At 41.9% G+C, this 12,988-nt stretch overlaps 1 protein-coding gene across 2 annotated transcripts in view; it reads right to left on the reverse strand.

The window, feature by feature from the left end:
- Positions 1-509: 509 nt before the first annotated feature.
- CDCA8 (cell division cycle associated 8) overlaps positions 510-12,988 on the reverse strand; it is a 30,127-nt gene continuing 17,648 nt past the window's right edge. For both annotated transcript variants that reach the window (XM_066574831.1, XM_066574838.1), the window contains exons 8-11: positions 3,679-3,777; positions 1,166-1,292; positions 952-1,038; positions 510-825 (exon numbers count right to left, since the gene is read on the reverse strand). In XM_066574831.1, coding sequence (XP_066430928.1) covers positions 790-825; positions 952-1,038; positions 1,166-1,292; positions 3,679-3,777 — 349 coding nt within the window. In that variant the 3' untranslated portion in view covers positions 510-789. The remainder of the gene's footprint in view (positions 826-951; positions 1,039-1,165; positions 1,293-3,678; positions 3,778-12,988) is intronic.

Consider the following 12,988-nt stretch of genomic DNA (forward strand, 5'->3'; position numbering starts at 1 on the left):
GCGAGTATGCTCGCTTATCTCTAGTGTATGCAGTTTGCATTCTGAAACAAAAGGGCAGAGCCGCTTTAAATAATGCATTTTACTGTGTGCCAAGACTTAAGTTCAAAAATAGAGAAGCACTGTTGGCAGGCATGTGATCAAATCCCCATCAGTGCTGGGACCGTGACCCTGTAAGCAGATTAGCCATATTTGCAGTTTCTTCAGCTAGTATTTTTATTAGAATATAAACAATACTCTGAAAGGGACACCTTTGTGGAGTGGAAGAGCCTTGCACTGGATATACATCACTGTAGTTAGGGCTGTTTCCTATAAAATATTGTGGTGCGAGTCTAATGTTCTACCAAGTTGCCGCTAGAACGAGTAGATTACATACAAAATAATGTTCCTGCCTTCTCATCAGCCACTGATCCCCAAGAACCGCAGATTACAAAGTCCCAATTTAGACAAATTTTTAATATTGAACTATATTTCAGCTGGCTGTTACATGACAAAAGAACCGAACAAACAGATTTCTTTTAAAACAAAGCGTTTTATATTCTTCATACAAGGTGGTATCCAGTGAATTCCAATCACAGGTTTGCCCAGGTGATATGTGGGCTTTTATTGGTTTACAAGTGTTAAGATATAAAGCAAGGCAGCTAAAAACAAAACAACGTGTTGTTCCACTCCAACACGAAGTGGCTTATTGCAATAGTTCTAAAGAAATAAAATACAGGGATAAAAGTATTTACAGCAGTACTCGCAGAACAGCACCCAAAACTGTAATAAAAATACAAGGCGACTTTTCTGTTATTTTAGTGTTTTACAGATTTTTTCCAGCTGGCTCTGAAGGGAAACACAAACAAAACATAAGACATTACATTTTCTTGTTTGTAAAAGAAGTGAATTTTATACATTTCATATTTCCAAACTATAATACCAATTAAAACCACAAAAGAACAGGATACTTACTGATAAAAGTTTAATATTCTCAAACGCCTTCTGGTCAAGATTGCGGATGTTTATACCATCCATGTCATCAGCTGTCAGTCGAATATTCTGTCGGTAAGGAAATAGTGTACTTAGACCACATCTAGTGTTAATACAGCTGGAGACTGAGATGTATACAAAAAACCCCAAAACCCCGTCACTGACCAGGTTGGCTAGTATACAGTGTAACGTTTACCTTTCCATTTTCTGCTGGTAAGTTAATGAACAAATCATTCATTCCTGCTAATGGACTGCCATTGACGGAGAAGGTATAGACTGGTTCTCGCATTGCAGGGGTTCTAAGTGCTGGAGTTTTAAACAGCCTTAAAAACAATAATGGTTTTTATTAAGCTAGATAGAGCAGAGAAAAAAACCGTGAAGTATCTAGTCAAATCAAGAAAGCCATTTAAAACTTTTTACAAGTACGAAAACACCACAATGACTGAATAGGTCTCTGCCATCAGTACTACACTGCCATACAGTATTGCGCAGCAAGAGCCCATTGCACACTATGCAACGCAGGTCCTATTAATTAGAACAGGATCCATGCATAAGGCCCCCTGCACACAGGCGGAAATTCTGCATTGGGATTTGCCGCAGAATTTCCACCCATGGAAGCTGCCATAGGATTGCATTAAAAACGCAATCCTAGGCAAACTGAAATGTCACTCCCGGGCCGCCGGCTCCACTCTGCACATGCGCCAGCTGATCAGAGAGCCGGAGCCGCGGGAGAAGGCGAGACCCGCGCTGGTCCCTACAGGGGCGCAGGTCCGGTCCCGCTGTGAGAATTCTCACAGCGGGATCCGACCCGGCCGTCTGCAGGCAGCCTAAGACTCTCTAGAATGCTATATGGCTAGCTTAGTAGCTGTACCGCCAACGTGCCATTTGTGTTTCCACCTGATTTCTACACTGGATATAGAGAAACACAATTGCAGTTTTATATGATTTTTTGAGCCAATGCTACAAGTGGATTAAAACCTGTGGAAAATATAAAAGGACGGACTTCCAATTCTCCTCCCTGCTCCATCAACTTTTAGCTTTGGCTCAAAAAACTGCTGCAAATAAAACTGCCACAAAAGCCGGTGTGAGAAACCACCCCAAGGCCAGCTTCAGATGAGCGTATTTTATTCTGTATATTATCCATGTTTTGAAGACACTGATGTAATTCTATTTATTAATTCCCAAGGCTGTATTTTTCATTTTAAAACATGTAGCCTGACCTACAGGACATGTGCAGAAGCTCGAGGCAGTAAGAATGCTTTCAAAAGTAGAAGTGTTGATAGTTTATTTTTGTCAATTAGCAAAATGCAAAGTGATGGGACAAGATTACCTTCTGTTACAGCTGAATATTGCAAACTTTGACTCATCAGTCCAAAGTACCTGCTGCCATTTTTCAGCACCCCACTTTTTAGGTTTTCATGCAAAGTTGAATTGCATGTTTCTACAACGAAGGTATGGCTCCTTGGCTGCAATTCTTCTATGAAGACCACTTTTGGCCAGACCTCTCTGAACAGCAGATGGATGTTCCTGTGTTCCACTGGTTCCTGGTAGTTCTGAGCTGATAATACTGGACTTCTTTCAGCTTCAAAGGGAAGTTCAATGTGTCTTTCAGCTGCTTCACTAAGTTTCCTGGGCTGACCACTACGTCTATGGTCTTTAACTTAATCCATCCCTATGTACATCTTGAAAAGACCTTAAACAGCAGATCCTGAAACCCTAGTCTGCTTTGAAATCTTTTTGTCTGAGAGAGACCTTGCCGATACAGTATAGCAACCTTGTGCCTTGTTGCTGTGCTCAGTCTTGCCACGGTGCACGACCTGGGACATGACAGTCTTCCACAACCTCACCTTTGTGGCAGAGTCTGTCTGTTCCTCATCTAGTTTTAAGTCTCCTACACAGTGGTTTCAGTTAATGACTGTATTTCAACTTTCATATGAAAATGATCACCACCACCACCTGCTTTGCGTAATTTGTTAATCATAATCTGCCTATAATCCTGCAAACTCCCTGAATTTGTGCAAGTGCATCTAGAATAACTGATGCAGCTTTGAAGACAAAGGGTGGTCACCAAATATTGATCTGATTTAGATTCTTCTTTTGTTCTATCACTTTGTATTTTGCTAATTAACAAAAATAAACTATTAACACTTCTTTTGCAAATATTCTTACTTTGCAGCATTTTTTGCCACACCTTTCTAAAACGTTTGCACATATTGTATGTCTTCGCCTCTGTATTTGCATTTATTGGTATTATTTTCTATGGCACAAACGCTGATCTCTACTTGCCCATTAAAAAATATCACCAACACCACCAGTAAATAAGGAAGCAAAGACAGATCAAACAATGACAAAATGTGGTGCAATATCCGTAACATGTCCGTATAACAGACGTAGTACAATATGCTCATCTCAAACCGGCCTTATATATACTCTAACTATTGTGAGAAGAAAGTGCATGTGTCTCAACCAATTAGGGCTGAAATGTTGCCAACTTTCATAGCGCATTAGCATGGTGATTAACCTGTGATGTGGCGACCGGTGACTTTGTAATTATAGAGGAATTATTTGCCTTATTTTGGGATTATAACAGTACCAGAAAAATTGGATACTTGTTTTGGATAACATGTACATTTTGCATCAAAATGCAGAAGAAAAAAACAAAACAAAAACCTTGAAACCAGCCTTAAAGTTCGTTAATTTTTAAGTTACCTGGTATCAATTTTAGGTGTGACTATAGGAGTGTATCCAAGCATTGAGGAGTCTGCATACCGGCTATTAGAGGGCGTTGCTCGAGTCCTTTTACTTGTTCTGCAAATATATAACATAAATATTAGGTATTAAACATTCAGCCAAAGCGTATGGTCACAGACTGCACTCATGTGGCCTACTGATGCAGGGCTTTGACGAACAGAACAATTTGAGATTTCTTTTAATGAGAGAAAAACCTTACACTTCCAGAAAACATCAGCTGAACCAAGTATTATACGCTACTCAATATGTAATTCTGTGAAACCTGACTGCACAAACTTCAGCCTCATGTTTATGAAATAATTCATAAAGACTATTACTAATAGATCTACTAAAACCGCACATAACACTCACAGGTAGCTGGATGGAAATAAAGAAACAGAATACATTTCCCTAACATTCACAGCTTTTGGAAAGTGTTCACCTGCTGTACAGTCCTAAAAGACCAACTCCCTTTGTCCAGTCCCCCACTGATCATCACCTCCTGCTGAACGACGGCTTCTGACACACGGACACGTGACTGCTTTGGCCAGTGATAAACTGCATTGGTTACATGTCGATTCATTGGGTCATCAGCAAGCAACGGGTCAAGAGCATCAAGGGAAATGGGTCCATTGGAATAGTTTAGCATGCCTTGCTTTATGTGCTCAGCCTGCTATACAAGAGCTTCAATTTTTCCCCTTCAGATTACTCCTTTAAATCTGCAAAACTGCCTACTAAACATGTCTAGATCTTTAACCATTAGTGACGAAGCCTGCTTGGGCCTTCATGGCCAAGCCAAACTTTAAAAACCTGGGTTACAAAGAATTAGAAATAACGCTGAGAAAAACAGGTATTTGGTGCAAATGTCTGATACTGACAAGAAGCACAGAGACGACGAAATACAAACATTTACTGGAAATCCAACCGGCACACAAGACACGTTCAGGAATGGAAATGTTGGCAGTAATGTTGGCAACTGTAGATTTCTGGCTATACACCCGAGGGAAGGGACAGGTGCCATCTGGAGCTAAATGTAAAGGTTCAGTCGTGTGCTGAATCTCTACAGTTAGCCCAAGCAACACATGGTTCACAAAAGGCATGCAGTCGCGCCACTTCCATGTAGATTTTAGGGACATTTTCACCACGAGTAACATTTCAGGAAAAGGAGACCCTCACCCCGTTTTCAAGCAGTATAAAAAAAGTGCATACAAGACATCCATACAGCTTTAAAAATGGCACCACTTCCTCAGGAGCACCAATTGAGACCCCTTTGCAATAATGCAGCAAATCAAAGACCATCTTCTAAGATTCACTCTTCTACAAACAGCTGATTAAGAATGCATACTGAATGGGGTGGAACCTAGCGGAGTACATGAGAAGAGGTGCCGAGCGAGAGCCTCGGCCATGCATCCTCACATTAATCCGGTTACCGGGACAAAAACCCTTTATCCTACACACAGCGCAGCCAAATCACTGTGCAGGAGCCTCAGCATCCGCTTCGCTGCTACAGAAGGGCATGACGCAGCGTAAGGAGCACCGCCGATTGGCATAAGCCAGCGGTGGCGAGCACAAAGATGGCGAGCATGCGGCGGCCAGACCCTGTGGTAAGGCTCTCAAAGTGTGCAGGGGCGACTCCTCTGGCAGCACCGACACCTGTGAGGGAGTGCAAAGGAAGTAAATAAAGAAGAGAGGAGTGCAGCTGCTTCTGCTGCTGTTGTGCAGGAAAGATAGCTTTCCTTACAGGAAAAAAGGTGCTGCCAGTCCACCAATGCCAAACCGAACATGACAATAAGGGCGAGCACCCACTGGCGATTGCGTTTTCCACAGGGAAAAAACGCAGCGTTTTTGCCGCGTTTCCCGCGATTTTTCCGCGGCGTTTTCGCGGCTTTTCCATTAATTTCCATTGACTTTCATGGGTGCATTAGGAGAAAAATAGGGACACATATGCAACTGACAGTTCCTATGTTAAAAACGCAAACGCAACGCAAAAAAAACGCCAGTGGACAGGAACACACGTTATCTCTATGTCTGTGCAGGAAAAACGCAAAACGCAGGTAAAAAAACGCCAGTGGGTGCTCGCCCTAAGACTGAAGAGAATTGTAAAAATTTGAGGACAGGGAGGCTCAACTCTCATGAAATGCTAGGTAGCTTTACCTTGTTTGTTATAAAAGGTTTAAAAAAAAAAAAAAAAGGCAATATTTAATGTGTTTCAGAGTTATGACTATAATGGGTGTTATATGTATATAATAGATGATAGGTAAGAGGAGATAAAAAATAGACAGACAAAGGAAAAAAAATATCTATATACATCAGAATTAGAGTAAATACTTGAATTCAACATTGTGCAAAATACAGCTTACATTCCAAAGAATATGTAGATAATTAATCAGACAGTTGGCCACCAAACTAATTGCAAGTTGAATAATTGCATAATTAAATAGATAATTAATATAAATTATATAGAATGTCATGATATAATTTAAATACTTTTTTTTTTTAAACTGCACAAAATGAAGTCACAGCGTGGTTATAAGAATCATAAAAATACATAAATAATCACAAGTACATCTCAATGTATTGTATATAAAGTCTCTAAACGCGACAGTGCATAAAGATTATTTATAGCGCATAACTGGATAATATCCATTATATAGTGAAATTCACGGTCAGAAGTTAATTCCCATTTATTAAGGCATTGCCATTGATATCAATTGATTTAAAAAAAAAAATTCAAAACTAATGTGCGCAGAGGGGAGGACACCGCTGCACAGACAGAGGTGCTAGATTGATACATTGTGCGATGAAGAGGCCACATTATCAGGGGTGATGCAATACGTGAAGAGCGGGTAATGACCGCTACATAACCACACACCACCCCATGAAGGGACAAAGTCACCATCATCAAGGTGCTATACGAAGGCTGATGCCATGCGCGACAAGCAGCATAATGTGCCAGATATCACCCACGCCCATCAGCGACAGGGACAAACTAAAGAAAATGTACTACAGGGGTGGCAAAGTTTAGACATGGCTGTCTCCTATCCTCGCTACTGTTCGGATAATACCCGCTGTTGTCCAAAATAGCTGCAGTTTTTAAAATGGCAACATCAGCGGGAATTTTGAAAATAAGTAAATGCATAGAGAATCACTCATGAGCAGGGAGACGCACGATATATCCCACGCAGTGTGAACTATGGTGTGTGCCTGTGAGGGTAACCAGCGATATCCAGACACAGGAAATCACCAATATGGCAGCGGTAAGTGATGTCACAGGCTGGGAGTCTAATGGGATTGGAGGAGAGTAGACAGGTTTAACAGAAGATCACAGAGCACGTGGATCCCCGGGGAGTGCATCCACGACACTACATCCCGAGCCTACACCAGGACACATTTTGGGGGCAGTTAACAAGTGTAATAGTGCATCAAGTACACTCCAACTACAAAAAGGCACAGGGCGAACGACCATAGTGGAGAAAAAGAAGTGTGAAGTAGAGGATCGGTTCGTACCACTGAAGTGTGGTATGAATAGAATCACAGTCTATCGAGTATTGCCAATTTTCTGAGTAAAATAGATGACCTTTAAAAAAAAAAAAAAAAAAAAAAATCGGTCAAGTTGTAATAACATCCTTGTGATTGGTCTTTCTGGGAAAGTGGAGGGTAAAGGCCCATTTAGACAACGATTATCGCTCAAAAGCCATCTTTTGAGCGATCGTTGTGAGTAACTGCACTGACATCGTGCAGTTTTCGTTAACCAGTCACGGATTGCTGAAAAGGACAACAATCACCTTATCAGGAATTCACAGCGGGATACAGCTGATACTATTGTTTCAGGTGTATCCCGCTCCCTGAACACAGGCTGGGAATGAAGAACAGAGCGGTCCAGCTGTGTTCTTAATACTCTGAACGAAGTGCACAGTTGTATACTAGCTGAGCGCTCCAAGAACAGCCAGGGTATGAAGAACACAGCAGTCCAGCTGTGTTCTTCATACCTCGCTCGGAGCGCTCAGCTGTATAACAGCCGGGCGCCCCGAGCAGAGAACAGCTGGATGCAGAAGACAAGCGTCTCTGCTTGTCTTCTGCATCCCCCGCTTGGAGTGCAAAGTGATCACTCAACGTTTGAGCGATCACCTTGTGCTGTAAAGGCACACAATGATTATCACTCAAAAAAAAAAAATCTTTTGAGTGATAATCGTATCTAGAGATGAGCGAGCATACTCTGTAAGGCAATATACTTGAGAGCATCGCCTTTGTCGAGTACCTGCTGGCTCGTCCCTGAAGATTCGGGGGGTGAGGAGGGGGAGAGAGAATTGGGATGGAGAGAGATCGTGATCTCTCTCCTCCCCGCTCCCCCTCACTGCCTCCGACCCCTGCGAATCTTCAGGGACAAGCCAGCAGGTACTCCAAAAAGGCGATGCTCTCTCGGGTATATCGCCTTACCGAGTATGCTCCCTCATCTCTAGTTGTATCTAAACCAGACTTAACAGTTCTTTGACTACTTCCAATCATGGCTCATTAATCTTTTTGGAAAAACTTTGCTGACGCCAATGTTCGCGATTGAAAGTGCGCATCTTGTGCTATCCAGACCACCCCCACCATGGGCTCCCCTGTGTCCCATCCTTATTAAGCTCTTTCATTTCAAAGATTGCACTATAATCATTACACAACGCTCAAGAGCGCAACAACATTATTCTGAATAGTGTCAAGTCATTTTTTCCAAATTTCTCAGTGGAGGTTCAGAAAAAGCATGGGACTTTCAAGGATTTAAACCGTTGCCTCTAAAACATGCATATTCCCTATACTACGCTTTACCCTGCTAGATTATGGGTTGTGGCAATGGGAGGGGACACATTCCTTTGAATGTCCCGGGGCAGTTGATGCTTGGCTAACCCAAAATGAAAATCAGCTATGTAATGGGCCACACTCACTTCACAGACCAGACATAACTGATGGCAACTGACTTGCCAGCAATAGAAAAATATTTAAGTGGAAATATTAAGCAAAATACCCATGCCATGCTGACTAGTGGAGCAACTAGCAGTTATGAATGGTTCACATGGTCTTTTGGATGGCTCTGTTGCTTGGAGGACTAGTGCCCAGACCCGGTAGGGCTTTAAGGGTCACTAAGCTGTTTTCTTCTCAAAAAAAGGTCTGTTTTCATTTTGGTCCTTCTCATGTAGTCTAGCCAAATGTAATAGGTCACTTGATGTTATATATTGGAGATCATTTGATTGTGGGGTTAGTCGGATAGTTCTAATATGTGTCGCCTTTTTGTAATTGGCTGAAAAATTCAGTGGTTTCACGGAATGTGCCCAGTATGAGTGACTATTAAGCGCCAAGGAGCATGCCACTTGATAAAGCAATACCAGCTGCTTGCACCCTTACAGCGTAGTAAAAAGAGGGTGCCAGCAGCACAATCTTCTTGCTTGAAATAGCCGGACAGGCACCATGCAGAGTCACCGAGTTAGACCCAAAAGTAGTATCACGCAGAGAATAGGCGTCCATACTCCACATGTCCACACAAATGCATATCTTTGTGCGTCAAGAAATCCCAAACACACATGCTTCATATCTGGAGCTCCCACACGACTGGATCCCACAAGATCGTATCAAATTGCGCAAGTACTTATCGCTGAGTGTTGAATAGTAAATTTTTTGTGTTCACATGCACAAGTTCAGCTGGTATGTTGAATTTAAGCCTCACAGCTACTATGGTTCTGCAATGGCCACATGTCAAACTTTGGAAAATCCTTGCTGTTGAGGCTGTGTGTTTGGTGGGACCTCCACGCGAAGGGCGGTGGTGCTCCAAGTATATGATATCCGGAGCCAAAACTTTACAGAACCTCGTTTCAAACATATACGTACATCCATGTAAATTCACAGCAAAATTGGAGCTGGTCGAGTGGAGAGCCCTGGTCCAGTTGACATGGAATGACCCAAAAGATAGCCAAGAGTAGCGGGTATTCTGTTCATTAGATGCAGCTAAGGCATCTGACAGTATAGAATGGATATTCCTGTGGGAGAGGAGTAAAATGGGATTTGGCTCCTCTTATCAGCTGGGTACAAGTTCTATACACCGACATTCAAGCCTGTGTGGGTGTATACGAAGGTACTCCAAATACTTTTTCATTACATAGGGGGACACGCCAGGGCTATCTCCTCTTCCCATTACTATTCACAATAGCAATTGAACCACTTGTAGGAAGAATAAGATCACACCCAGATATAGTGGGATTCTGGAGGGGAAATAAGGAGAAAATTGCATTTCTTTTTGCAGATGACATTATACTATTCCTGGGTAATGCTAGGAAGTCATTAGAGGCAGTTATTAAGACAATTAGGAATACAGATGCTACTCTCGTTTTGAAATTAACTGGAATAAATCCATAGTAATGCCTCTGGATAGGCCTGACCTAACGGTCAATACAGAACAAGCCCCAATGATCTGTATGCCTGTTTTTACGTATTTGGGGGTGAATAAATCAAGAACTATTCAGGATTCTACCAAGCTTAATCTAGACCCATTATTGTTGAAGTTCAAACAGAAGCTAGGAATATGGTGTAAACTTTCACTGTCGGGGGTACAGAGTTACTGTACCTGTTGCATAACTCGCCACAACAGATAATCCAGCGTTTCTTTTGTAAAACGAATAGCCTATTTAGGGGCCTCTTATGGCAGAAAAAAGAATGCATACTAAAAGCAAAAGTATAGGTTCTGACAGGTTTAGGCGTCTCCGGTAATCAGTAGGAGTGTGCATGCCCACGATGGAACACACGCCACAAGGGCAGATGACGTGGGCGCACTCTAACAGTCATGATACACAGATGCACTGTTGTGGCGATCCTAATGTCATAGGTTCCGTAATGTAGGTGTCCCACCAAAGTGGAGCACACACACCATTACTGTACAGGCTTCTGCACCCCAAAACACATCATTTACTGTTGGCTGAATTTTCAATAAGTCATAAGGGAAGTCATGTTGAATTTCCTAGTTTCTGTCCTTCTCTTTAACCCCTTAGTGACCGACCTACCGTGCTTTTATGTCCTGCAGCTGCGGGGTGATCTCCCTCCATACATCGCAGCTGCCAGGTGTTTCTTACAGCCGATACCCGGCGGTATAGGCTCCGATAGGCCGCACGGTTTTTCTGAGCTGTTAACACTTTAAATGCCTCAATTTTGATAGTGGCATTTAAAATCCCCCGAATGATGTTTGCGGGTCCCGTACAGCCCCCCATGACGAGATCGCAATTATAAATAAAAAAATCTAAATAATAAAACAAAAATACACATTTGGTATCACTCCTTAAGAGTCAGATCAAAGTACATTTATCTCGCTCATTGAACATTGTCAGAAAAAAAAATACACAGCGTCAGAATTGCGCGTTTTTGGTCATACAGTCATCAAGAAAATAAAATGCGATCAAAAAGTCGTATGTACTCCATAGAAAAAGTTATGTCATTTTTGCTGCAGTGTACACACCGTAGAAACAAGACCTCCCCCCTTTCCACTTCACTTCGTTTTTTCGTAAAGCTTTTCAGTACATTATATGGTACATTTAATAGTACCATTGAAACAAAGAACTTGTCCCACAAAAACCTTAAGGGGTTGAGGACAGGGTTTTTTTTTGTATAGTGTACATGAAAATGAAGACATGCACCACAAAACTGACACCCCTATTTCTCCTGTGTTGAGAAATACGCCCATTGTGGCCTCAGCCTTATATGTTTGAACACACAACAGAGGCCAAACACGAGTTTCAGGCCCATTATATACTTGTAGAAGTATTGATGTCAAAGCATGCAGGATGAAGAGACCCAACTAGCCTTGGAAGCTTGTGCTGTAGCATCATTTGTTGGCCTTTCAAAAGGTATCCTATCCACATGATTATTTTGTCGCTTTTACTGAGAGCAACAACATCTTTTATTATTACAAAAAATACAATCATTGCTGGTGGTGGAGAAAATAATTTGGGATAGCCCCACCCTTAAAGATTAGTTGGTGAGCGATGAAGTCAGGGAATTACTTGGCCAAGACATACTGAAAAAAAATCTTTAGTAGTAAAATTTGCTTTATGATCTGAGGAAACCCTTCACAGTATAGGCAGTATTAAAACTAAAATTTTTATATAAAATAGGGCTTAGGACACAAATAGATACCTTGTTAACCCCGTATTTGATAGTCAACGACTAGAAGAAATGATTGAGGTGGTAATGTGAATACCTGGACAAACATGCAACACAGAAACAAAAATGTAAGAATAAGGAAGTAGGTAGGGTCCCCCATAAACCAGCATTAAATTCCCAGGTAGTCACATATGAGCCCGAGATGCCCTTGAACCTGCGGGTATGGGGGATGGGGTTGAGGTTTCCTAGTTATAGGGTTGGTATTAAAGCCCTACCAGGACCAAAAGTCCAGCTGCTCCTTTATGATCAGGCAGAAGTGGCCAAGGTCTGGGCATAAGAGTCTAGCCTACATACCAGTAGAGAAAGACCTCCATTGGTTTAGTATTTTCAGTAGATCAAATAGTTAGGCCGATTTTTCGGTTACAATAGTAATGGATAGAATGTTGCTTCCCTTTAATGTTATTGGTTCATTAGAGTTCGATCTTGTTGGTTCTTTGGGTCAACATGTTTCAATGCGGGTAATCATTCATCAGGAACCATCATGAGCCTCTTAAGTTTAGAGAGAAAGTCTATTTCAAGGTGATCCACTATTGAGTAGATGTAAAGTATGAACCTGTGTAACTATAATAGATATATTGTATTGATGGTAGTCTCTGCGTTCTTTCTACTTGGTAATAAGCAAGGACCTTGCTGTCCACTAGCAACCATTAGGCTGATAGTGGACAACAAGGTCCTGTCTAACAAGCTATATTAGATACAAAGGTGCTTTCAGCTAGCAACCACCAAGATCTCTTTACTGGTAGCACAAGAGTGCAATAACCCTGTCTATCAAAAATCCAATAGCCCGTATCTCTGGTAGCCAGTTATTTTTTTATGCTATTGTAGAGGCAGGAGTTATACGCTGACAATTGACAACCATGGTGCCCAGGATGGCATGCCAGTGTGGCACACTTTAATACAGGACAATCCACTGCTTAGTCAGTGTGGGTTGAACGCCTGTATGTGTGGTGCACCCATCTATGGCGGTCATCTTGGTATCGGTTCATATTGTGCAGACTGAGTTTGTTAGCAGTCACCCCTCCCCTACCCTGGGTTAAGTGGCTTTTCCTGTAGTGTATATCCTGTATCTTGCTTCTTTTTCTGCGAGTTAGGTCTTTGAGCATTTTTT

The sequence above is a fragment of the Eleutherodactylus coqui genome, chromosome 1, assembly GCF_035609145.1.
Source record: "Eleutherodactylus coqui strain aEleCoq1 chromosome 1, aEleCoq1.hap1, whole genome shotgun sequence".
Lineage (NCBI taxonomy): Eukaryota > Metazoa > Chordata > Amphibia > Anura > Eleutherodactylidae > Eleutherodactylus > Eleutherodactylus coqui.